Source organism: Typopeltis vanoorti, chromosome 11 (genome assembly GCF_054136105.1).
Source record: "Typopeltis vanoorti isolate ZY-2024b chromosome 11, IOZ_Tvanoo_1.0, whole genome shotgun sequence".
NCBI classification, from domain to species: Eukaryota; Metazoa; Arthropoda; class Arachnida; order Uropygi; family Thelyphonidae; genus Typopeltis; species Typopeltis vanoorti.
Genome location: NC_143559.1, coordinates 44,810,570 through 44,834,521, shown reverse-complemented (window position 1 = coordinate 44,834,521; position 23,952 = coordinate 44,810,570). Strand labels below are relative to the sequence as shown.

General features: G+C 35.6%; 1 protein-coding gene across 1 annotated transcript in view; it reads right to left on the bottom strand.

Moving 5' to 3' along the window:
• LOC150101487 (cytochrome P450 2J2-like) overlaps positions 1–20,411 on the bottom strand; it is a 47,558-nt gene extending 27,147 nt beyond the window's left edge. The window contains exons 1-4 of the mRNA XM_090400807.1: positions 20,188–20,411; positions 17,441–17,568; positions 14,135–14,244; positions 11,345–11,640 (exon numbers count right to left, since the gene is read on the bottom strand). Of these exons, the coding sequence (XP_090256933.1) occupies positions 11,345–11,640; positions 14,135–14,244; positions 17,441–17,568; positions 20,188–20,411 (758 nt within the window). The remainder of the gene's footprint in view (positions 1–11,344; positions 11,641–14,134; positions 14,245–17,440; positions 17,569–20,187) is intronic.
• Between the last annotated feature and the right edge of the window lie 3,541 nt (positions 20,412–23,952).

Genomic DNA, 23,952 nt, shown 5'->3' with positions numbered 1-23,952 from the left:
TGTATGTATTCTAGAAATTCTAATGATAATTTAAAATTACTTACAGATTTCCAGAATTGCTCTTCTAAATGCGAATATTCCAAAAAAAATATTCCAAAATAGTTGAATTTTATATCCACACCACAACACAAACACAAAAACCACAAAGAACGAAATTTTTGTAAATACTCTAACCTGAAATAGTTGAGTACTCCTTCCTTTAGATTTTATCCCATATGATTATGCTATGTTATCGTCATGAGCTATATCCCCCCCAGCGAGCGGTGATTCTACAAATCGTGGTTTTCTTCAAAGGGGTCCTACATGAAGAGGACATGAGTCATATCCATAAATTGCGGTATTCTTCAAAAGGTATCATTTTCCCAAGTTTTGATGTTTCTCAAATAATTACATATGACTAAGTGATTAGCATTCATATGATTGTGATGGCATATATCCTAAAATTATTCATTCTTCATTCCCGTGGGAAATTATTGCTATAGTAAATAAATTTTAAAAAAATCAACTAAAGCCTTTTATTTCCTAATAGGGAGTAGACGAGGCCTTTATACACTATCTAGCTTTTGGAGACTGAGTGGGCAGTTCAATCTCCACCAGTAGCCAATCAGAGATAGCTGGCCCATGTCTATCACTAATTATAGCAGCCACCGATGAAGAGGCTGGCAAACAAGTGCTGCCATCTCTTGGTACCTAACCCTAACAAGATATGCCACTGTCTGAAATAATGTGGGTACTACGGTCAATTTTCTTGAGTTTACGGGATGAAAAACCCTAGTTTCCGGGAGTAAAAATCCACTTGCCTGTGCCAGCAGTAACCGACTAACTCGGGATCCAGTCAAAGAAAGGCTTAGAAAAAGTTCCTCCAGTCAGTTGAAAACTGATATCATGGATATCAGTTTTCCACACTTTTTTCCACCTTTCCTGGTATTAATTTGACAGTAGTGATTTTTTTAAAATAATTAAACAGAATTGCATTAAGGTATAAAGTTGTGGATTTAAATATCAAGTTCTAATCAGAATAACTAAGTAAAAAATTCACTGTGGAAAAACACAACACATATCTTTGTTCATTTAGGTTTATAATTGCATACTTAATTTTGCTGAAATACTATTTTCAAGAATATGCACTGAGAAGAATTCGAAAAACATGTAATTAACTAAAATTATTTCACAATATTTAGTTTACACTCTTAACATTTTCCAAAGAGTTCAATGAATAAAATTTTTGTTACTCACTGTTTCTTGGTTACATTACATCAAAATAGCTGGTCACGCAAAAGAGTTTTTAAATCAGATACCATGGTAACCACACTTCCATACATTTGTTATTGTGTCTGTCTGGAAATGACACCATGCCTCCCTAAACATTCTGTGTATTCTTTTGTCAGCAAATATACACAAACAATTTTCGTAAAATGTTCATAAATGTCCCAATAAAGAATCTTTATCGAATTGGATAAATTCTTGAAAGTCTAATTTTACCATTGATGAATTTTAATGATTAGCGATAATTTTCCCCATGATATGAATACCTGGTAATTCAGTTTCCAAAAATAATAAATGATTATCAATTTCGTACGTTTTTGGTGAAAATCTCTCAGCTTCTTCACAACTAATAGAAAACACTTTACTTCTATCAGCTCCTGTATCATCAAGTATTAGTTCCCCATCTTGGCATTTCAGAATATAACACTCACCGAGGTCCATTTCATAATCAACTCTTCTTTGCAAGTAGCCGAGGATATCATACCATTTCCTGCATAATTTTTCCCAAGTGGTCCTGGATAAATACATCACAATGTACATGTCTTCAAAAATAATAATCGGTTTTCATCCTTTTAGAGCTATGTGAAGAGTCTTGTCTCATGCTATTTTCCTGAAGAAAGAAAATTTCAATGACTTATGTGGGCTCACCCATTATTTTACTTTACTTTGCTGGATACAAAACACCATAACACAATATGATAGCTGCATGGGATGAACGAATTGCCATAATTGCAAAGACACATGACTCGTTTGTTTTTCCATATAGTACTGTTTACCTGACCCTTAACCCAGACCATTCCTTTCAAAATGAAACTTTCATGCAGATGATTCACGAACATGTTTCTACATGCTGTTGCATATGATGTTGATGTGAGATTATCTTACATTGAGACATCATAGGGTAAATCTTATCTCTGTGGCTCGAAGGGTATTCTATATTATTGTCCTTATTATGTTAAGTATTTTATCCTCAAAAATTGTTTTTGATGTTAGACCATGTGACTATTTCTCTCACTCAAATGTCTGAAATTGTTGGGATGGGGCAAAAAAACTTTAGGTGGTGGAAGTGAAAAGGTCATCAAGAGGGTGACAGAGGTCCTCCCTGCAATGCTCCCCCACCACACCCTAACTCCATCACCCCATAATTTCACCCCTGTCCTCCAGAAGATGTATGCTCAGCCTAGTGGAGTTGAGCGAGCTCATCTTTTGCAGATATCTTTTAGTGATGTCACCTCCAACTGATACTGATAATTTTGGAGGGGAAAAAATAGCATTAGGTGGTGGAAGTGAAAAGGTAGTCAAGAGGATGACAGGGGTATTCCCGGCAATACTCCACATCACCCCTATTCTCTCCCCTATCCTCCAGAAGATGTCTGCTCAGGCTAGTGGAGATGAGCGAGCCCATCTTTTGTGGATATCTTTGAGTGATGTCACTACCAACTGATACTGATAAGTTTGGAGGAAAAAAAATAAAAAAATGCGTTTTTTATTTTTTTTGATTTCAACACTTTTTATTTTTTTCAGGGAAAAAAGTGTTCAAAACTGATATCCATGTATTGATTATTTTAGAAATTGTCTAATGTTACCTATTGACATTGTCTGAGTTATCTGAAATCAATTTGTTCACATAATCGAAAATCCGAACTGTTAGAATTTGATTATTTTACAGAGAGATAGCAGATAATTAGCCCAAAATGTGACTTCAACTTTTAAAGTTTGGTATAGAAAAAATGTTTGTACTCTCCAGATAACACATGTACAAATTTTACTTTCCCCACACAAAGTAAGATAAAAACACACCAACATTATATCCAGCAGCATGCAAAACATGTCATTGAGTCATCTGCATAAAAGGTTCATTTTTGAAGGAACGATCAGGGTAGGCATGGTAAGTGTAAAACAGTACTATAATAAAATACCATAGAGTCGAGTGAATTTGGACTTAAGGTAATCGTTCATCCAATGCAGCTTCTGTTTGGTGTTGTGGTGTTTTGTGTTTGGTAATGTAAAAATAATGGATGAGCCACAAAATTTTTTGAAAGTTTCTTTGTGATAAGTTCTAATTGTTTAGAATTTTGTAACAGAAAGTTAACATAAAATATAAGATCAGAGCTAATAATCAGTGAAATAATAATAATAATTAACTATTTATTTGTGGTGCCATATGAAGTAATCTAAGAAGAAGAAGAAGAAGAATGAAGGAAAACGTATATGAAAAATCGACAGCGAGTGAAAAATACGAATTTTCAGATGGCACCACAAATAAATAGTTAATTATTATTATTATTTCACTGATTATTAGCTCTGATCTTATATTTTATGTTAACTTTCTGTTACAAAATTCTAAACAATTAGAACTTATCACAAAGAAACTTTCAAAAAATTTTGTGGCTCATCCATTATTTTTACATTACCAAACACAAAACACCACAACACAAAACAGAAGCTGCATTGGATGAACGATTACCTTAAGTCCAAATTCACTCGACTCTATGGTATTTTCTTATATTACTGTTTACACTTACCATGTCCTACCCTGATCGTTCCTTCAAAAATGAACCTTTTGTGCAGATGACTCAATGACATGTTTCGCATGCTGCTGGAAGAAGAAGAAGAATGAAGGAAAACGTATATGAAAAATCGACAGCGAGTGAAAAATACGAATTTTCAGTTATCATTGCTATAATTGATTGCCAATTTCTTTTCAATAAGACTTCAAATTTATTTAGTAAAGAAATTTGTATTTCTGATGGACTTATTGTAAGATATGCATTGAGAAAATCATCTTGTCATTGGAAAGAATTACATGAAAGAGTTAAAAAACAGAATTCTTGGTTAATAAAATATAACCATCAGCTGAAGTGCGAAATTGGTTCACTATCTCTGGACAAACTAGGAAATTGGATGATAGAATCAACATGCAAATATCAAATATTACTCGCCAAAGGAAGAGAAAAATCAAACTATTAACGAGGAAAATAGGGAGGCCTGTTCTTGATTTAAATGAAATTGGAAGCCCAAAACGTGAAAACATAACGTGTACTTTTAAATGCTTTTGGAAACATAACGAAAGATTCTGTGCTTTTAATAATTCTCAGAAGTATACGTATTGACTTAAAATAATAAATATGCAATCCTTAATTTTACTACAGTAATAAATTCCCAACAATCACCAGATGAAAATTAACTTTCAGATGAGAGTCACATTTTCAAAAACCACATGATGGCAATTCCACAAGCATGGAAAGAAGCTTTGAACAACAGTGCAAATTTAACAATAAGAATATTAAGGAACAAAAAAAATAAATTGTATTTTTCGCTTTATTTATTTCTGTATATTAGATTCAGTAAATACAATATGTAAATAATATTTCATTCAAATAAAATGTGTAAATTGAAATGAACAAATTGGGTATTGTCAATGTGTTACACAAATTTAAGTAAGACCATAACATTTTTTTCTCCTTGTGGAATTTCATGCCATAAACTAACCAGAGACTTTTTTTGACTCACTGAACTAAAAGTCTTATTTGTTCATACAAGCCCTCAAATATTTCAAGAAACTGTCAACTCTTGGAAGCAAAAGTAATAATCGGGTATTAAATTAATAATACCCGGCCGCCATCACGACTCTACTCTACTCTACTCTAAGAATTCCCACCCTTTAACCGGAAAGAAATACCCCAGAATGTATTCGAAAATTAGTACAGTCACCTATAGACAATCAAGCACAAAACATGATGACAATAATGGATGTGTGTCACCTTGGGAAAATTCCAAGATATCTTATCTCAAAAACATCGCCCACAATTCCATAGCCAAACCAAAACACCATGTGATATATTACAGAGAGCCATATGTTCCCCAGAAATTTCCAAACACATACCATCACGATTCTTATCTCTAAATATCATGCACAATGCAATAAATGTACCACATAACGTCCCTGACAGACGAGCGCCCCAGCGAAATTCCAAACATTCCGAACTCTATAACAACAAACATTCACGTCACGATTCCTTATCTTATCTTGATCTTGATCTGGTCAAAAGTGTCCCAATCATGACATGATTCCTTATACACTAATATATCTTCCTTTCCATTCAAAACGACAATGTCTCTAATTTACAACTAACAAATGACGTTACTTTTCTTCATCTGATAACAAGAAACATTCACATCACGATTCCTTATCTTATCTTGATCTTATCAGAAGTGTCCCATCAATCACGACACGATTCCTTATCCACTAATATATCTCCCTTTTCTATTCAAAACAATAACGTCACTTATTTACAACTAACAAATGACATCACTTTTATTCATCTGATAATAACACACACCCATGACACGATTTCTTATCTTATCTTGATCTTTATCTGGTTCAAACTGTCACACCAGTGACAACACAAATCCTTATCTCTACCATCACTCATAATTCCATACGCGAACCAAAACACAAGAACTCATGTCACAGACTCATATGCCCTGAAGGAGATTGCTAACATTCCAATTTCATCACGTCATGCCCACAATGACGTCATCTTCTTATTAACCAATCACTTCACGATTCTTTATCTTATCTTGATCTTGATCTGGTTTAAAGTGACCTGCATACTATTAATGTCTATTAGGCAGCACTGCAGAAGATGACCCATGGTTTGTGTTTTACCACATGAGCAGCTCTCTTAGTCTGTATAGCCCCATCTGACCATATTCTTTGATTATGATGCTTTGATCTTCCCAGTTCGGAACTAAGTCCATTCAATGTCTTCCATCTTTGCCAGTCTAGATGTAAGCCAGATGGAAGAGATTCGTTTAAGAGCACTCATACTGTATGAAAAGAAATCCATTTACTGGGATTCTACAAAATAGCAAGAGCACACAAGCCGAACATTGCAACAACGAACAGGACGTTCTCGTCCGACCTTGTGCAAAAATCGAGTGAAGTGGACAACTATCCAGTGTAAAACGGAACTCTGGCGCAATGAATCAAGGTTCTCCTGTTTCCAGTCTGATGGCAGGGTGTGGATGTGGAGGCGACCTAGTGAACACTTGTTACCACAATGTGTTTTAACCAAAGTAAAGTTTGGTGGTGGATGAGTAATGGTGTTGGGTGCATTCAGCTGGTTTGAAGTGGTAACACTGGTCATTGTGCGTTGTATCATAAAGGCAGTTCACTACCTTAATATTCTGGATAATCAGGGGGTGCTTACACTCTGGAGGTTTTATGGAACAGACCCGCTTTGTGGCATGGGGCATTATCTAGACGATAATTCCCCATGCCACAAAGCTGCAGCTGTAATGGAATTAAGAGATGGGTGTTAAACTACTACCTTTGCTTGCACAGCGTCCTGATCTCAACCCCATGGGTTATGAGAAATGCCATTAAAAAATACACAAATGCATTGGGATTTAATAGAACAGCTACGTGATATGAACTTTGTACATGATGTATGTTTACTGACACAAACGCAACAACATATGAAGACATAAAAATAAAAGCCAGTTGAGAAACCTTGACTGTTGGATTAAGAATAAATAAAAGGAAAACAAAAATAATGAAAATAGATAATAAGCAAAATAGAAGTGGATGGTCAAATTTCAGAAACAGTAGAAACCTTGAATTAACTAAGATCAATAATAAATGAACATGGAGGGAAGGGGAAGATTTATCATCTAAAACACAGAGAGCACAGATAATTTTTAACATGTTTGAGAAAATATTGAAATCAAAGCAAATAGGCTTAAAAATAAAATCAGGTTATTCAATACAAATATATCAAATACTGTATATTCTATGCATCAGAAATATGGATAACAACAAAAGCAATTTGGAAAAACCTGCAAAGCATTGAAAATAAATGTTTAAGAAGACGTCTACAAATACCTGAGGCCAGAAAATTATCCAATAAAGAGGTATGGCAAAAAAAACTAAACAAAAACCAATAATGCATGATATCAATCAGAGAATATTGAGAGGGATAGCACACAGACTGAGAAACAAGCATTACAATAGAATACGCAAGTAAAGAGAAAGAGAAGTAGACCAAAAATGAGCTGGAGGTTAGGAGTAGAAAACGAAGAAGTCCTCAAAAGATTGGAAAGGTCTGGACACAGATAAGTAGTTTAGCATAATGTATAGTTAGATGGAGATCCCTGGTTGGGCGTTCTATGCTCCTAGTGGAGTGAAGAGGAATAAGTAAGCAAGGTGGTTTAGTTGCCTTCCTTGCTGTACTATATCCTGTGGCTGTATCACGGGGCCGGTTTGCCTGCTTCCGGAATGAAAAAAAACTACAGATAAACTGGTGGAAAAATCCCTCTTGTCCACGCCCAAGACCCGATAACTTAGCTATGGCTGAGGAAGATCCTTCAGCTCTTTACGTCATCGACGGGAATCGAACCAGTGACACTCATTCCTCATGCATATGGTTTGCGAAGTGCACAGTCACTAGGCTAACCTGGCGGGCTTACTGTATATCTGACATATATATAGTATTCAGAAGACTTCATCAGGTGATATCAAAATGGGCATCACAAGAGAACAACAGCTATAAATTAACTTGCAAACGTATTGCTGACATTTTAGGCCATACTGGATGCTGTACTATTCTTGGGCACGTCCATGCTCGTATGCTAGCATGGACGTGCCCAAGAGTCCCAAGTTACAAGAGTACAATCCTCGGCATCCCCGAGTTGCCGTAGCTACTTATGTCAAGTAGTGCAAACTACGGCAACTCAGGGATACCGAGGATTGTATTCTAGTAAGCTCTCAGGTTAACTTACGAAACTTTCATAGTTTCGGCAAACATGTAGAAACTATTAAAGTTTCTACATCTTTCGAAATGTTTCGAAATGGAACTAATATCCATTTTGTCTATGTAATTTCTTTCTTTTAGTAATGGACAATTCGACTGGTACCAGAGGAGGTCCAACACCAGGGCAACTCGTTGAAAAGATGGAGAAAGCTACACGTACCTTTCAGTCTTTTGGAAATCAGGAATATCAGGAATTGCGCGCTGTTCTGAGTAGTTCTTGGTTATCAGATCGACTGTCGCGGTATCGCAGTACTTGTGTTCAAGTAAACCTTATTTTACTTAATAATGGCCCCCAAAGCGCAAGAGTAGTGATGCTGCAATTCGAATATGCCAAAGCGAAGCCATAAAATGCTTTCATTAAATAAAAAGATGAACGTTCGCGACTTTATAAAATAATAAATAAATCATTCTAACGCCTATGTTGTTCCCGTATAGGGAGTAGGCGGGGCCGTTTGCGCTATCTAACTTTGGAGACTGAGTGGGCAGTTCAGTCTCCACTGGTAGCCAATCAGAGAGATAGCTGGCCCAGGGCTATCACTGATTCATCGGTACGCAGTGAAGAAAGTGGCATGCTAGTGCCGCCATCTCGTGTTCTCTAACCCTAACACAATATTTTTAATGTCTGAAAATAGCGTGAGTTCTACGGTCGATTTTCTTAAGTTTACGGGACGAAAAACCCGCTAGCCCGTGCCAGTGATCGACTAACTCGTGAACCTGCCGAAAAAAGGCTTAGAAAAATATCCTCTAGTCGGCGACTAGATTTGAACCACCAAATCCTTTCTTCGTGCAGTCAAGCACTGTAAGTGTAAACACCACTTCTACTGAGCTACACAGGCACTTGAAATCTCACAGTGTTTTGGAACGTATCCTCCGCGGATAAGGGGGGACTACTGTATTATATAAAAATAATAATTATTTTATTGTTATATTATTGTATGAAAACTAGATTTTGAATTGTCAATTACACAGATTCAAACTGATCTCTCTCCAACTTCACACTATGTTTACGTCTCTCGTACAGGTGTTCGAAGACACGGTGGAAGTCCTGAACGGAACGGGAACTTACTTTATTGTCTGGGTGCGTTCAGCGTTGGTTGTCCTCAACCGGCGCTTCAGCTTCATCTTTGGGAAGAGGAAAAAGCCAAATCTGATCTGGCAAATTGGAGGGAGGGGAGAGATGTTCGACCACATAGATGAGGACTTCGAAGCCAGAAACCGTTTCACAGGCAGAGCACAATGAAACGATTTCTGGAACGGTTTTTCGTGCAACAGAAACCAATTATTGTAGTGGAACAGTTCTTTCTTGACACTACTTTCTTGACACTTTCACTGTGGTATCCTCACGAACAAATTCGCGGTGGATAATTCCAGGAGATTCGAGAAAACAATAACCATTGTCTTGACATGTCATTTTTGCAACCTGACTCTCTTTCTGCCGACGACAAGATGTATATTTTATCAAGTTCAATATAAAAAAAATTAAAAAAATATCTATCTGTTCTCAGTGCGAATATTAATCAGCTGTCACCCTCATGTAAATAGATAATATTATCCTATAGTAACCGTTACGTTCTTCCACATGCATGTCAGATTTCATGTTCACATATGGTATCATGTCAAAATAACTGTTAATGGCTTTAATTTAAAAGAAAAAAATGTAATTCACCATATAACTGATATTTCAATGTAACATACCTTAACAAGAGTATGAACATGTAACCTCTCTGCCTGAAGGCACAGAACCAAAAACAGGTTAATCCTGTATATAAGATTAAGATTGTTATGTTAACAATTTAAAAATATATATATATATATATATATATATATATATTTTTGGTGCTCCCTTCCCTCTTTAAACGTTAAAAACCTGATGCACACCAGTGCACGGTTCAAACAGTCATTGCCATCGACATTTTTTAGATCTCTGTACACTTCTGTCGCAAATTGTTCCAATTTACAGTAACCTTTTTCATAGCTCTTTGCTCCATACCCAATTTCTGATGCTCTCCACTCACACACTCTTACCTCAACGGTTGCCACACAAAAACTTCTGAGTTACCCGACTTTATAGTTGCATCTGAGATTACGACATACTCTAGCGATCAAAACTGTAAACACGTTTGTTACTTTTATTCGCAGGGTTATCCTGTACAAAATCAACCTCATTACTTAACGGGCACACTGTCTGGACTGAATTGAGGATAAGTTCTGTTGATTCTATCTCAAACGAATAATTGGCATCTAAAACATGTTTTCTAATTTGTTCCAGATTACTGGATGAGTGAGAGAATCTTCATCGTTACGACGAGCAGAATTAAGAACGTGATTAGATAGTGCGCTGACCTTAGTTCTGCCATATGTGATGTCTCTCATATGTTCTTCCACACGCAACTCAATGGATGTCTCCATCTTATAAAAATAGAGCACATTGCAGTTACATCAAAGCCGATGAACTCTTGAATATTTTGGTCATGTTTCGGTTTAGGTATAACGGTTAAGGAACGGAGTTTAGAAAGAAGAGTACAAGAAGTGGGGATTTTAAGTTTGTGGTAATTTTAGCTAATGTTGGTGAAACAGACCTGATATACGGTAGTGATACAAAGCCTTTTACATCCGTACGGTTTGCTTATTCGTGTGGGATTTCCCTTTTCCTCAACCGTCCCTTAGGACTCGTTGAGCCCTCCTAATGAGAGATTAAGTATGTATTTTCATGACTGTAGATCCGTCTGTGTTTATGTTGCCTGTTCTGAGGGACGAAATAACACGGGTTACAGAGAGAAAACCCTCCACCTCCATATGAGACCGGCTAACTTACCAGAGACTAGATAAAGGTTTCTCCTCTCTTGGACGGGAATCGAACCAGGTCTTTTTGACCAAAGGGATTCGTCTATACCCACTGAACTACGGAAGCTCCTGTCAGTCCAGTGAGCAGATGGATTAAAAGAAATTTACTAGGGGTCTAATTAGGATAACGTTTTTCTGAAAAGTTGTGAAAAGAATTTTAATTATTCGAAAGATGAGATTGCACGTGAATATATATATTGATTAATATATTCACGTGCAATCTCATCTTTGGAATAATTAAAATTCTTTTCACAACTTTACATATATATATATATATATATAATTCAATTATCATTCAATTCTTTTTAAAAAAATATTTTATATATATATATATATATCCATTTATATATCTGAAAAGTATCTATTTAGCATATGGATGGATATTGCATTATACACAACACTTTAAATGATCTTACCTGATAACTTTCTCTCCTTTATCATACAGATTAATATGAGGAAACCAGTACAGCAAAAAATATAGTAGCCACTTGACTAAGGGAAAATAGGTAATCACATCAAAATGGCTGAAATACTTTTGTCCTGTGATCATTAATTTGGTAAGAAAATCCGCTCTATCACGAAACTGATCAAATACTGGTCCAATTATTATTCGACCTAAAGTATTCCCCATAGTGATAAGAACTCGCTCGTTCAAGTAGCACGGCTGTCCTTTATATTCCTCAAGTTCTTTGATGAAATCCTGTAATTCTTCCTGTAATTTCAAAAGATACAGTTAACTTTTCGATTTCACCGGAAAGTATTTTGTACTCATTTTTATTTTTGATTTTCATAATGAAAATTAATTATTAGGAACGATGATAATTTATTCACTCAAATCTGTCAGCCCAATCAGAATTGTTAAATTGTTCATATTATCAATTACAATCATCCTCTCTTATAAAGCAACGGATTTTCAACATGAAATATTTTATGTTTATATTCATTATCATTACCAATATATTTAATTAAACATATTGCATAATGAAGGTGTAGCTGTGATTGTTCAAATAGCAGTGGGTTCGAATGCTACTGCAGGCATGGATGTATATGAAAGTCGCAGTTGGCTTGTAACTTATTTATCATCGCCCAATAAGACACACTCACGCCTTGCTCATTGGAGATATGAAGTAGCTTGTAATGTTTCATCAGAGGTCCTTAAAGGAGGGTGTCCTGCATTATCTATTTCTTATCTTACCACCTTCCAAAACTTGTTACGACTGTTTTTTTTTCTTACTGACGATAGTACTCTCTGTTCCTTTTCGACATGCACAAGGGTTTCTGGTCCACCGATTACTCAAACTTAAACATATTCTATACCCAATAACCTAATCACCAAACTTCTAACCATTCTTAAGTGGATGAAGATACATCAGTAAATTTTATTGCTACTAACAACTTATTTGTATATGTACAACCTGGACTCGATTCCAGTTCCTCGGTGGGAACTGATGCTTGCACTTTTTGTAATTGTCTTTAGAAGGGAAAGAACTTCATCGTCCGGTGTCAGATCATTGCCCGCTAATAAATAAAGGTCTGAAGTGGCTTGGAAAAACGTTCCATGGGTGGTCACTAAAGCAGGGTATATACAAACTAATTACATTAATTGTGAGACTGTCTTTCCATGGCGACCCTAACGTCCATTATATGAAGTAGTTCCTCTTCTACGACTTCATAGATGGCCTAAAGTGCCATCTATGAATCTCCACCTTTATAGTCTATATGAAAGCCGAATTATTATGTCTTCACCATTACTCCAACACTCTGGACTTTTTCTGTTGCTGTTGCTGTTCCTGCGAATATACTGTGGATGTTTGCACTACTCTTGATCACACTGAGCACAATCGTATTCAGGTCTGCTTATCGACACTTCGTTCGTCTCCCAGCTAATCTCAGTCTGATGCCCTACAGCACTTCATTTATAGCAACAGGGATGACCTCAGATATTTTTATGCGTCTTTTCCATGATCAAGTTATTGTTTCGCTCTCCTGATTCAAACTTCTTTACTGAACTAGTAACCGAAATAATTCTGGCTGAAATGAGGTTCTTCATTCCCCACTCCACAGCAAACTCTCGCCCCTTATCTAAATTCCAAAGCAGACTTCATAAGAAAAATGCAATAAGATTTCCTCCAGCACAACTAGTCGTCGTGCCTTTTCGTTATCGCTAAGGCTGTTGTACATAACTGTCCAACAGCCTTCAATCCTTCTTAGTTTTCATCTTCCTCATATACTGATTCATACCTCCTCTGATCGTTCACCAGAAGAGCATCAGAAAACTCGTGATTAATGCTGATACTAATAAGGCTCTTTGACGAAATGGTATTCCTTCAGTTACGGTTATGCTTGAAACCTGAGCACCAATGCAACAGCGTGGAAGCAAGCTTAATCTAGCTTATACCAAAACACGGGGACAAAATTAACCATCACGCTATCGTCCCATACTCTCAAAACGGATGGAGAAAGTTATCAACAGCCAAGTTTTGTCTTTCACTGAGATCCATCAATTCCTTAGCAATCACAAATATGGATTTCACCATTCATGTTCTATATCAGACCTCCTCGCTAAACCTACTCACGTATAAACACATTCATGGAAAGGTTTGGTGCAATCTTGTAGTTGCTCACGATATTTTTAAAAGTACTGTGTTTGATTGTGTCTGGCATCCAGATCTCTTTCTCATGTGCTTTTGACTGGATTGCGGGCTTCCTCTCTAATGGTTGGATGCGTGTCATGGTGGAAGGCATTTATAAAGAAATCTCATCAGATTTCTTTATAAATGCTGGAGTACCCCGGGGGTTCTATACTCTTAACCATGATCTTCCTCTTATATCAAATCTGGCATCAAATCCTGTTCGTAGTTGGAAAATAATTTGTGTAAATAAATCAATATTTTACTAGGTTACACTGGCTTATTTCGTAGATAATGGATAATCACTGCAGAAGCTTACGGAAAACTCCACGCTCTGGAGAAATTTGATTTAAAACTACAAACGTACTTCATGAACCGAAGTCGAACTATTGGATAAAATAGAGAAGCACATTCTATTAACAGAATGTGCAGCTACGTTACGAACTGTTTGATGTGAATATAGATTTCTTCTAATTTGGGCCGCCTTTACAGATTTCACCTTGCTATTACTCCCACTAAATGTTGATAACCTATAAATATTCAGCAGTTATATAATCTATCAGTTAAAGACAATACCTGTATGTGTTCTTCGAAACCACGTCTACCAACTCCTGAAAGCTTTAGAACCTGACGCGAGATAAATTTCTTCTGATCTCTCCATTCATCACCATTTGCAGAACCAACGCCTAAATAACAGACATTAGGTACATTATTATTAGAAATTATTTTTCGATCGTGAAAAATTGGACTATTTTCGAGACGATTATAGACACGGACATTAAACAAAAAAACAGAGAAAAGAGTAATTACCAACTTTTATTTGGCTATCCTGGATGTATATATCTGACAGCGAGTGGAATTGCTCGCCAAAATTAAAAAGGAGTCACAGGAGAAAAAAGTGTAATTCTGCTTGGGGTTTCATCAGACGACGTCTACAGTAATAATTTAGAAACTCTTTCAGAGGACATATACGATGGAACCAAGTAAATCCTACTTAAGGTAAACATTTATCTCATGACCATTTTGTCCGATATCGACGTAATTTCACTACTGATTCTATCAAGTCCATGAAAATGAAGAAATAATGATAGTGGCTCCAATCAGTGGAATTTTCTAGAATAACGTATTTCCGGCGTAATGATCCTCTTATTTCCTATTTCCATCTCGTCGTACATTCACTATTCCAGGTAGATCTTCTAGGAGATTGACCGATGGAACGTAACCATTCTTGGACACATAAATTTTCAACCCTCACTTTGCTGATCGTCATTGTGGGAACAAGGATATTTGAAATACAGCAAGTATGCCCACCATCCACAGCAAGATCCCTCAGAAACTCCGATAAAGAATCTGATTTACAGTATTAGTGTTGATGGATTACATTTCCACATTAATTAAAGAAACACTCAATTGTTGTTTTTGGCATTTGCAAACTGATTTGGACACATATTGAGCGTCTTAGATGAAACTCAGTGTGAGTTTCTTTAATATCGAATTTTTGTATCTAACTGTCTCGAAAATAACCGTGTGACTTATAATCAAATTCAGTAATAATAATCTGTTATATATTTGTAATATTAACAAATCAATTAATATAATAAAACTACAAAAACAAAAAAGAAACACTATGAATGAATTTATGCATTGTATATCATTACATCTTACATTGATAACTTTGGACTTAACTGCTAATATGATCTATTGCAATGCAGATCACATTATCATACATTCGTTTCCGATTTTAGATGTTATTTACTGAAATATAAAAGAGGTAGCTCTTTTGTGTTGCCTTTCTGTTTCGAATGTCCAATTATTCCCTTTAGATTGCAGTGATAAAGGTCTCCTAGTTTACATACAGTGTGGTTGAGAGGTGGAAACTGAATGAATAGGAGGAGGAGGACTCCAATTATCCTATAAAGAATGCTAAGAACCAACCAAGGCATTACTTAATAATGTGAAGTGTCTTCCACCAGTACACCCTCTTTTTAGTAAGTATTCGCACAGAGGCTGAATGAGACATTGTAGATAATATGGAATGTGGCCAGTAAGAATTATATTCTATATCGACTTAAAAAGCGCTTGAAGTATATATACTGCTAAAACATAGTCAAGTATGCTGGCTATGTCAGGACTTAATTAAACAAAGCCCAGTTGTTTTCATAATCAGAATGGAAGCTAACAGGTTGGACATTGAAACTCCCTCGACAGAAGCGGAGTCTTCACGAGAAGCAAGGCGAGATTCGTCTCAGTAATGAGCACTAGGCACTCTAGAGAACAAGTCAGAAGGGGATAACTATAATATTCAACTCATATGAAGAGAACACGCAAAAAAGAAAAATGATATTGATTATGTTACTGCGGATAAAGTTTGGGGTCGCGCAAAAAAAACTGTGTTAGTGTTCTTTGATGACACTAACTCCGCAATGTTAATAATGCAGAAGATTCGCATTTAGAATGCCTAAAGCAACAGATAATTCTACCCTTTTGTCTAGGATTACTTATGTAAATCTAAGGAAGCCAATTTAATCAATATAAAAAGCAACTGCTATATGAATAAATACACACGACAATGTGGCAACGTAATGAATATTATAGAATTCATTATGGAAAATCTTGCGGCTATGCTATGCTATGCTGTATGAGCATTGCAAGGTTTATCAAATAAAAACAGCAATAGAGAATACTGCTGTCGTCAAACACAATTGAAAAGATTTCACATTAGTAATAAGAGCTCATTTATCAGTAGGAGAAGTAGCCTGGCTGAATGTAGAGCACTAAGATAAGTCAGAATCCATACAAAAATTTGAAGAAAGATTTCCATCAACAATGATGTGTAGTGCATGATGGGGCGGAAATTGGAAATCCAATTGAAATTAGAGGACATTAGATCATAATGATAATTTGGTAAGTTGCAAGTAAGCTTCGAGACAGACTTAAATGCTTTTGAAATGTCTGCAGCGACCACGCTGGTTTCAAACTTTTTCCTCTCCTAGCCAGCATCGCAGCATCTCCGATCAATGGACAGAAATCTGCTTCGACTAATTAGTTGGAATGCATACTAGTCAATGATTATACAGAAGGTTTCTTGGTGGTGAGGGAGTTGAGCGCTGACGACCGAATTGTTTTCAATGGAGAGGAGCCACCTAATTCTGACGATAGTCTGATGACTGTCTTTGATCTCCTTTATTTAGGATGCCCTGTACCTAAGCGGAGAAATGCTAAAAGAATATAAAGTTAGTTCTGAAGCACAGGTTGTAAGCACAATGAGGATCACAGGAAAAGTACTTGTTGGCATTCAGGTTGGCAACCAATCTTGTTATCCAACCTCTATATACGTCATGTCTGTGGTAAATAAAACAGTGATTTAAATAAAATGAAGCCTGGAAATGGAGTATTTGACTTTTATTTAACTATCTACTATTTTGCTGTTAATATCCTACATTCTAATTTAAAAAGAGAATAAAACGAGTTGTACTCGTATATATATTTTTTAATTTTCTCATACAAATTCAATACGAATTTCGAGGTTTACTTGTTGCACCGTCGTGTTTGCCATGATATTGCGAAACTGTTTGTATTTTGATTGATATTTTCTCCGCTGCGTGCTCGGTTATTGCCTCAAAAAAAAAAAAAATTAATGTAGTCAAAAATACTTTAAAAAAAAAAAAACTAATTTAATATCAATGCCTGAATCACACTTTATGTACTCAGGTCTCCTGGCAGAACGCTGTAATAATAGTATTATAATTCTAATTATAAGACCAAAACACATAAAATACAGTATCTGGTTAAATAACATAAACTTATCGTAACATAATAACAATTAATATTGTTAATAAATTTAATATTGATGATTTAATATTAATATATACATCAGCTTACTTTCCTTTCCAGGCAATGGATGAAGCTGAAATGGTTCTGGTCTGCTCAATATTGCTGGATTTTTAAATGCTTCTTTTACACTTTTGAAGTCTCCTAAAATTACCACAAGACGACTTCCAACGTGTAGACTGAAAGAAACCAAACATAGAATTGTAATGCTTGGAGAAATGACACTAACATAATAAACATATAGTCTTTGTAGCTGTATTTAAGGTGTTAATAATATCAATACTTGAATTTAAATAAATAAATAAATAAACCAAGTCCTTTAAAATTAGATTAGCATGGATAAGAATCACCAAAATATTATAGCTGTGTTTCGACTAAAGCTTTACTGATTTTTAATAGTGATCCAATTATGAATTGTATGCTCGGGTTATTATTCAACTTTAACTTATAAGCATTTTTCCTTAGTTTCTGGGTCTTTTTCCTTCCTTCTTCTGCACTCTTATTCTGTCACGTATGAAAAACAAATACAATTTCAAAAGATTAGGAAAGATGATTAGGGAAATGGGGTATGATTGATATACGAAATGAATTAATAATACTATTTAAAGTTGTTTATAATATCCAAAAAAAACTTATATGAAAGAAAAAAAAAACTTCACTAACAGTGTGCATTTATGAGCATTAATATAGTACAACAGATCAGTTAAAATCAGTAACTGACTCATTTTGACTGGCAAAATAATACGTATGTGTGATATAGTGGACTTCAATCATTATTTCGCTATATCACCCAAAAATGCTATCGTGCTTTCAGCTGCTGTAAGTAGTTGACTACACAATGTATGATTTCTGTCTTATATGCTTCCATGCCTGTTATTCTCAGTTGGCTGCATCCTATAGCCTCCGTAGCTCAGTCGGTATAGAAGAAGCCCTTTGTCAGAAAAATATGGGTTCGATTCCAATCAGTGTTGTGAGGAATCTTTATCTGGTCTCGTTCGAAGAAAGGTGAGTTAGCCGGTCTCATATTGAGGTAGGAACGGTTTCAACCGGAAACTATGGTTTTTCGTCCCTCAGAATAAGCAAACCGACCACGTGAATACGCGCATCTAGAGACATAGGACGCACCGGTAGTGGTTGCGAAACCCGAGAATAGTTGGAAGGTCGTGGCGCTTAAGGGCCACTGATAATGATGATGAATTTCTCTTTTTATACGTGGTTTTCAATTTCTTACTAATTTAAATGTTACTACTGTATAGCACAACAGCAAATACTATTAAACATGGAGGAAAAGAACTTTTGGGATCAATTATTAAATATTAGCAATGCAGCTCTATCTGTAGCTACATTCGGATAGATGTAGAAGAAATCACATTACTTCTTACCTCACTGAAAATCTATGAGGATGCTTCTAAATCGAATAAAACCATATGTAACACATTTTCTGCTGATAAGTCAAACATGTTTGTTGAAAAATAGAAACACTATTGAAGACCCACTGTCTTAGAAAGTTGTTAAAAGGGGAGAGATAAAATTTCCTTCAATTTTAACTTTCATAGATTTCTCAAAGGCTATCGATTCAATCGACAGACAGAATGTTCAAAATGTTCACTAATTATTACATATCCTTGAAATTAATCAAAGAAATAGTAGAATCCTAACAGAACTATCGTGCAAGAGTTATTGGACAGATGACAGAACTTTCTTATTTCCACTGGTGTTCTTCAGTGAGACTCTTTGGTACTATGTCTTTTTGTTATTGCTCTTAGCTATGTGCTCAGACGCTAAAACATAAAGAAATTAAACAATGAATTAATTAAGAAAAAGAACGCGTGAACTTAGAAAATTATTTATTGTTACATACAAAATAGGAAGATAGAAACAGTCAAACAGCCATTACAGTCAGAATTTTACGCTGGCTTGTAAGGAAAATAGAATAGACTCACTGTGTTGGAGGAAACGATACACTAAACCAGTGGTCGCCAAAGTGGTCGATTCGACCCCCCCCAGGGGTCAATATAACATTGTTAGGGGCGATTCGGGCTCAGTGGGCGATAGAAAAATATAAAACATCATTGTACGGGTAATATTTAATTCGGTTAACTTGGATTACCTGCATCCTGAATGACAACGCAATTAAGAGTGAATCGTGGTATCAGTGACATGAATAGGACCTGTAAGATGGACTAAGAGCATGAAAATAGTTACGGAGGCCAATCAACTAGGCCAAAATGACGTATTTATCAATAAATGGATGTCGGTGGTTCCCGTCCGGCAACGAAGCACACCCTTCACATTGACAACGTTAGTAAATTGTATACTAAGTTAACAAAAGTCTTATTTTCATATATATAAGGAAGAGTGTATTATTATCATTTTGTTATCTAAATTATATTTTACATTTTATATATTATTTATCCCTCCTATCAAATATGTAATGTTAAGAAGGACGTCAAAAACAAAAACGTATCCCTTTGATGTTAAGCTAATATAATAATATGTACTGTATTATACATACAATAAACACTGTAACTATAAAATAAACAATCTAAAAACTCACATAAGCGTCTTTTTTGCTTGTATCCTATTATATTTACGTAATAGTAAAATAGAGACGGGGGGTCGATAAAGAATCAAGAAACTCTTGAAGGGGTCGACGGTCAAAGAAGTTTGGCGACGACTCCTGCACTGAACAATTAAATGAATTAAAATGAAAGAGTTTAGAATCGTTGGGAATAAAAATCAGGGCCAATCGTGTTGTAAAAGAATGACTGAATGTACGTCACTGTCGAACAACTTACCTAAACACATTGCCATATTTCTTAGCAATATCGATAAGCTGAAAATGATTATTCTTTTTAAGAAATGGCCAGTATCCCAAAATAGGTATTCCAACTGGACCAGGAGGAAGATTTCGCTTAGGAGAACACAAATAGGAAACGAAGACAACAACAACGACGACAATCACCAATAAACTGGGTGCTACTATATACGATCCGAGAATACTTAAGTACTGAAATGCCATCATTCTCTTCCACAAACAAACACAGTTAATTATCCTCACTCAACAAACCTTGAAAGAACTTATATAGAAGTAGATAACACGACCTCTATTGGCATACATGTGCAACTTTTTTTTTCATTTCTTAAGAATGCATGGCAGAGATTTTTTTTTTTTTCATCACGAGTCACATGGCATTATTTGACCTTCTGCATTCTACGTCATAGTGAGTTAACCTGTAATTTCTAAATATAACTAATAGGACTCCTTCATATGACTTCCAAACACCAAATTATCGCTTTTATTATTTCCTTGTAACCATCCATCTGCAGTAGTTTAGACAACCAAGCGATAATTTGGTGTCTAAGGGAAAGGAAGACGAAAATACAGACTTATGATCACTAGTATGTATTCCGCCTTCAAGACAGGAATTGCTAATGACTATCGATGATAATGACATGATAATAATGAAATAATTGATGATAATGAAAAAATGATAATGACATAGTGATTTCGAAGTGCATGATGTTGGTAAGGATAACATTCTTTATTTGAATAACTGCAATTTAAAAAAATCTATTTGTATTTTACCCTAAAAAATCCAAGCAATAAGCAATTAGTGTACTGTCAGGGATTACTTCGTATGAGAGATTATCATGCTGCATTCATCTGGGTCTACGCTTAATTCCTGTTCAAACTAAAGTATATTTCAGTTTATAATTAGCATTCTAAGCCTGTAAGTTTCAGGGATCAATTCGAGTAATATCAGTTCATTAGTCATCCTTCTTTGTGTTACTAAACAAACTAATGGAATTACATATCCAAATATATCACTCTAATAAAACGAAATCGACACTGATATGTTATATCTGTGTACATTTACTATATCACGTGTTCCTAGAAAAAAATTAATTGATCATATAACAATAGTAATAGTTACAATAAAAATGCACTGTGGGCAGACGGTCGCCATCTTTCAAGCCTCATGCACAGTAACCCCAAGATACCAATGAATCATGGTTTTTTTTTCAGAAAAGGGAGAGTAGAAAACAACTGATGCTATTTCGTGACCTCAAACCTTAAAACGTGTACTGTTATCTGTAATGATGAAATGCACCATCAGTTTATGAGATTCAGAGTTAAAAAAAGGTTTCTGTGTGGAACCCTACCTTCGCGTGCAATAGATCGACTAACTCAAGAACCTACCGAAGAAAAGTTTATAAAATAGTCCTCTAGTCGGTAACTATAATCTAACTAATAAATGGTATTTCCTCACGCTGACTAACTCTATGGATCCTATAACCGTTTCCACAAGGCTACACATGCACCTATAATGAAACGTATGCGACAAAGATCCATCAGATACTATTTACATACACTTAGCTTTCAGGTATATTATTGTATCTAATGTTAGTAGGCGAGTGCCTCCAATGCGTAGTTGAAGTAAAGAAAAGTAGTATAATAAAGATCTACAGGGTGTCCCAAAATTCACGCAAGAAGTAATTTTGATAGAAAACACAGGTTTTTAATTAAAAATTGTAATTTCTTATTGATTCATAAAGTATACAGTATAGGGTTATGCATGGAATAACATATCGGGTAAATGGCCTCCACGGCTTTGCTGGCACGTACGCTCTCTTTTGTCGAAATTTTCCATGACAGTTTTGCATAAATGTGGCTGAATTTCGTTGATACAGCGCTCAATTTCCTCCGTCAAGGCGTGGGTGGTCGTGGGTGGTCGTGGGCTTGTTGGCATAAACCTTAGACTTCAAAAAACCCCAAAGGAAAAAGTCCAACGGCGTTAAGTCACATGATCTGGGCGGCCAATTCTGATCACCAAAACGGGAAATTACACGACCAGTAAATGACTCATGCAGTAATTGAATTGTTTCTCGGGCTGTATGGCATGTGGCACTGTCTTGTTGAAACCACATGTCGTCCACATCCATATCTCGCAATTTAGGCACAAAAAACTGGATTATCGAGACGCGATAGCGAGCACCATTAACTGTTATTGCCTTACCAGCCGCATTTTCGAAGAAGAATGGATCGATGATGCCTCCAGCCCAAAATCCGCACCAAACAGTGACACGTTGTGGATGCATTTGTTTCTCAACAATCACTGGTGGATTTTCTGAACCCCAAATGCGACAATTTTGTCGATTAACGAAGCCATCGAGATGAAAATGAGCCTCATCGCTGAAGATGATTTTGTTCGATAAATAAGCATCCACTTGTTGTTGTTGTTCCATAATCCATGAAAATGAGTTGTTCTTTCGTGTAGCGTTCCATTTTTAATAACCCTGAACTGTCAGCTGTCACGCTGTCTTTTTTTTTCTCGTTGGCAACACTTTACCACACAAATAGCGCTAAATTTAAATCTTGCGTGAATTTTGGGACACCCTGTATGTTGAAATTTCGGCGTAAGACTAAAAGTTTCGACTCAACAGTGACTTTTGCTGGTCTCATACGAATGTAACAGGTTCCTACCTTCTGAAATCATTTTTATTGGTCTGTTTCTTTAAGAAGCGTACAAGATCGTAAAAAAAGTAACAGAAAATTTTATACAGATACATATGCACGATGCACGATGGAATATAAGATGTGAAATGAAAAGTTTTGAATTCCCAAATATGATCTTTGAGAATATACTAACAACGAAATTTGCGTCATCAAATTCGCAAATTTAATGCGAAGAAGTTTGTCATGATTCTATAATAATCATACAAGAAATAGAAACAATATTCTTATCATCCATTGAGTGCTTTAGTTTTGTTTTTGTGTAGACAACGAAAACAAACAATAAATGCAAACAAGTCAATCGGTTTGCCGGAGAGTGGCAACACTGAAACTTCACAGTGACCCATTGCTTTTCTTGAGTGTAAACAGAAATATACAGACACACAAGAAAAATGCCATTAAATCAAGTAGAAATAAAGAGTATCACTAAAAATAATTCGTAGCGATATAGTTAGCTCCCTTAAGTGATTTTCGCGTAACATGAAATAGTAGAAAATATGTCACCAAAGAAAATAATACCCGGTGGAGTTTAAAGGATAAGAAAGTTGCTTTCTTAGAAACAATGATAGAGTAATTACTGTCTCTACAGTTAATACGTATTCTCTCTTGCCTGCATTGTGGAAGGAGAAAAACAGCTAACCACATGAGTAGGAGACAGGCTTACTGATCTTGACAGGACAACAACAAAAAAGTTACAAATGTTTGCTCGCATTCGGACTAAATTCGAAAGCAAATCCTTTCCTTTAAGAAGCATCTTTCGTTGCTATCGTTTCTGCTAAGCAAGACTGCTCCTTACCATTATGTTAAGTATTTAGTACTACGGCAGCTTACTATAAATTAATGCGTGTATTTTTCAGAAAATTATAATATAACTGAATCTAGCAGAAGCTTCAGTAAAAAATAAATATTAACTTGCCGACAGACTTTATCCGCTTTGTTATCCGACTGCCCAATTATGAATTTGTTAGCCTTTAATGACTCAATCAACGGATATTGATAGTAACATTTTTAACATTTTTTTTTGTATTCTTTAAATTGGACATAA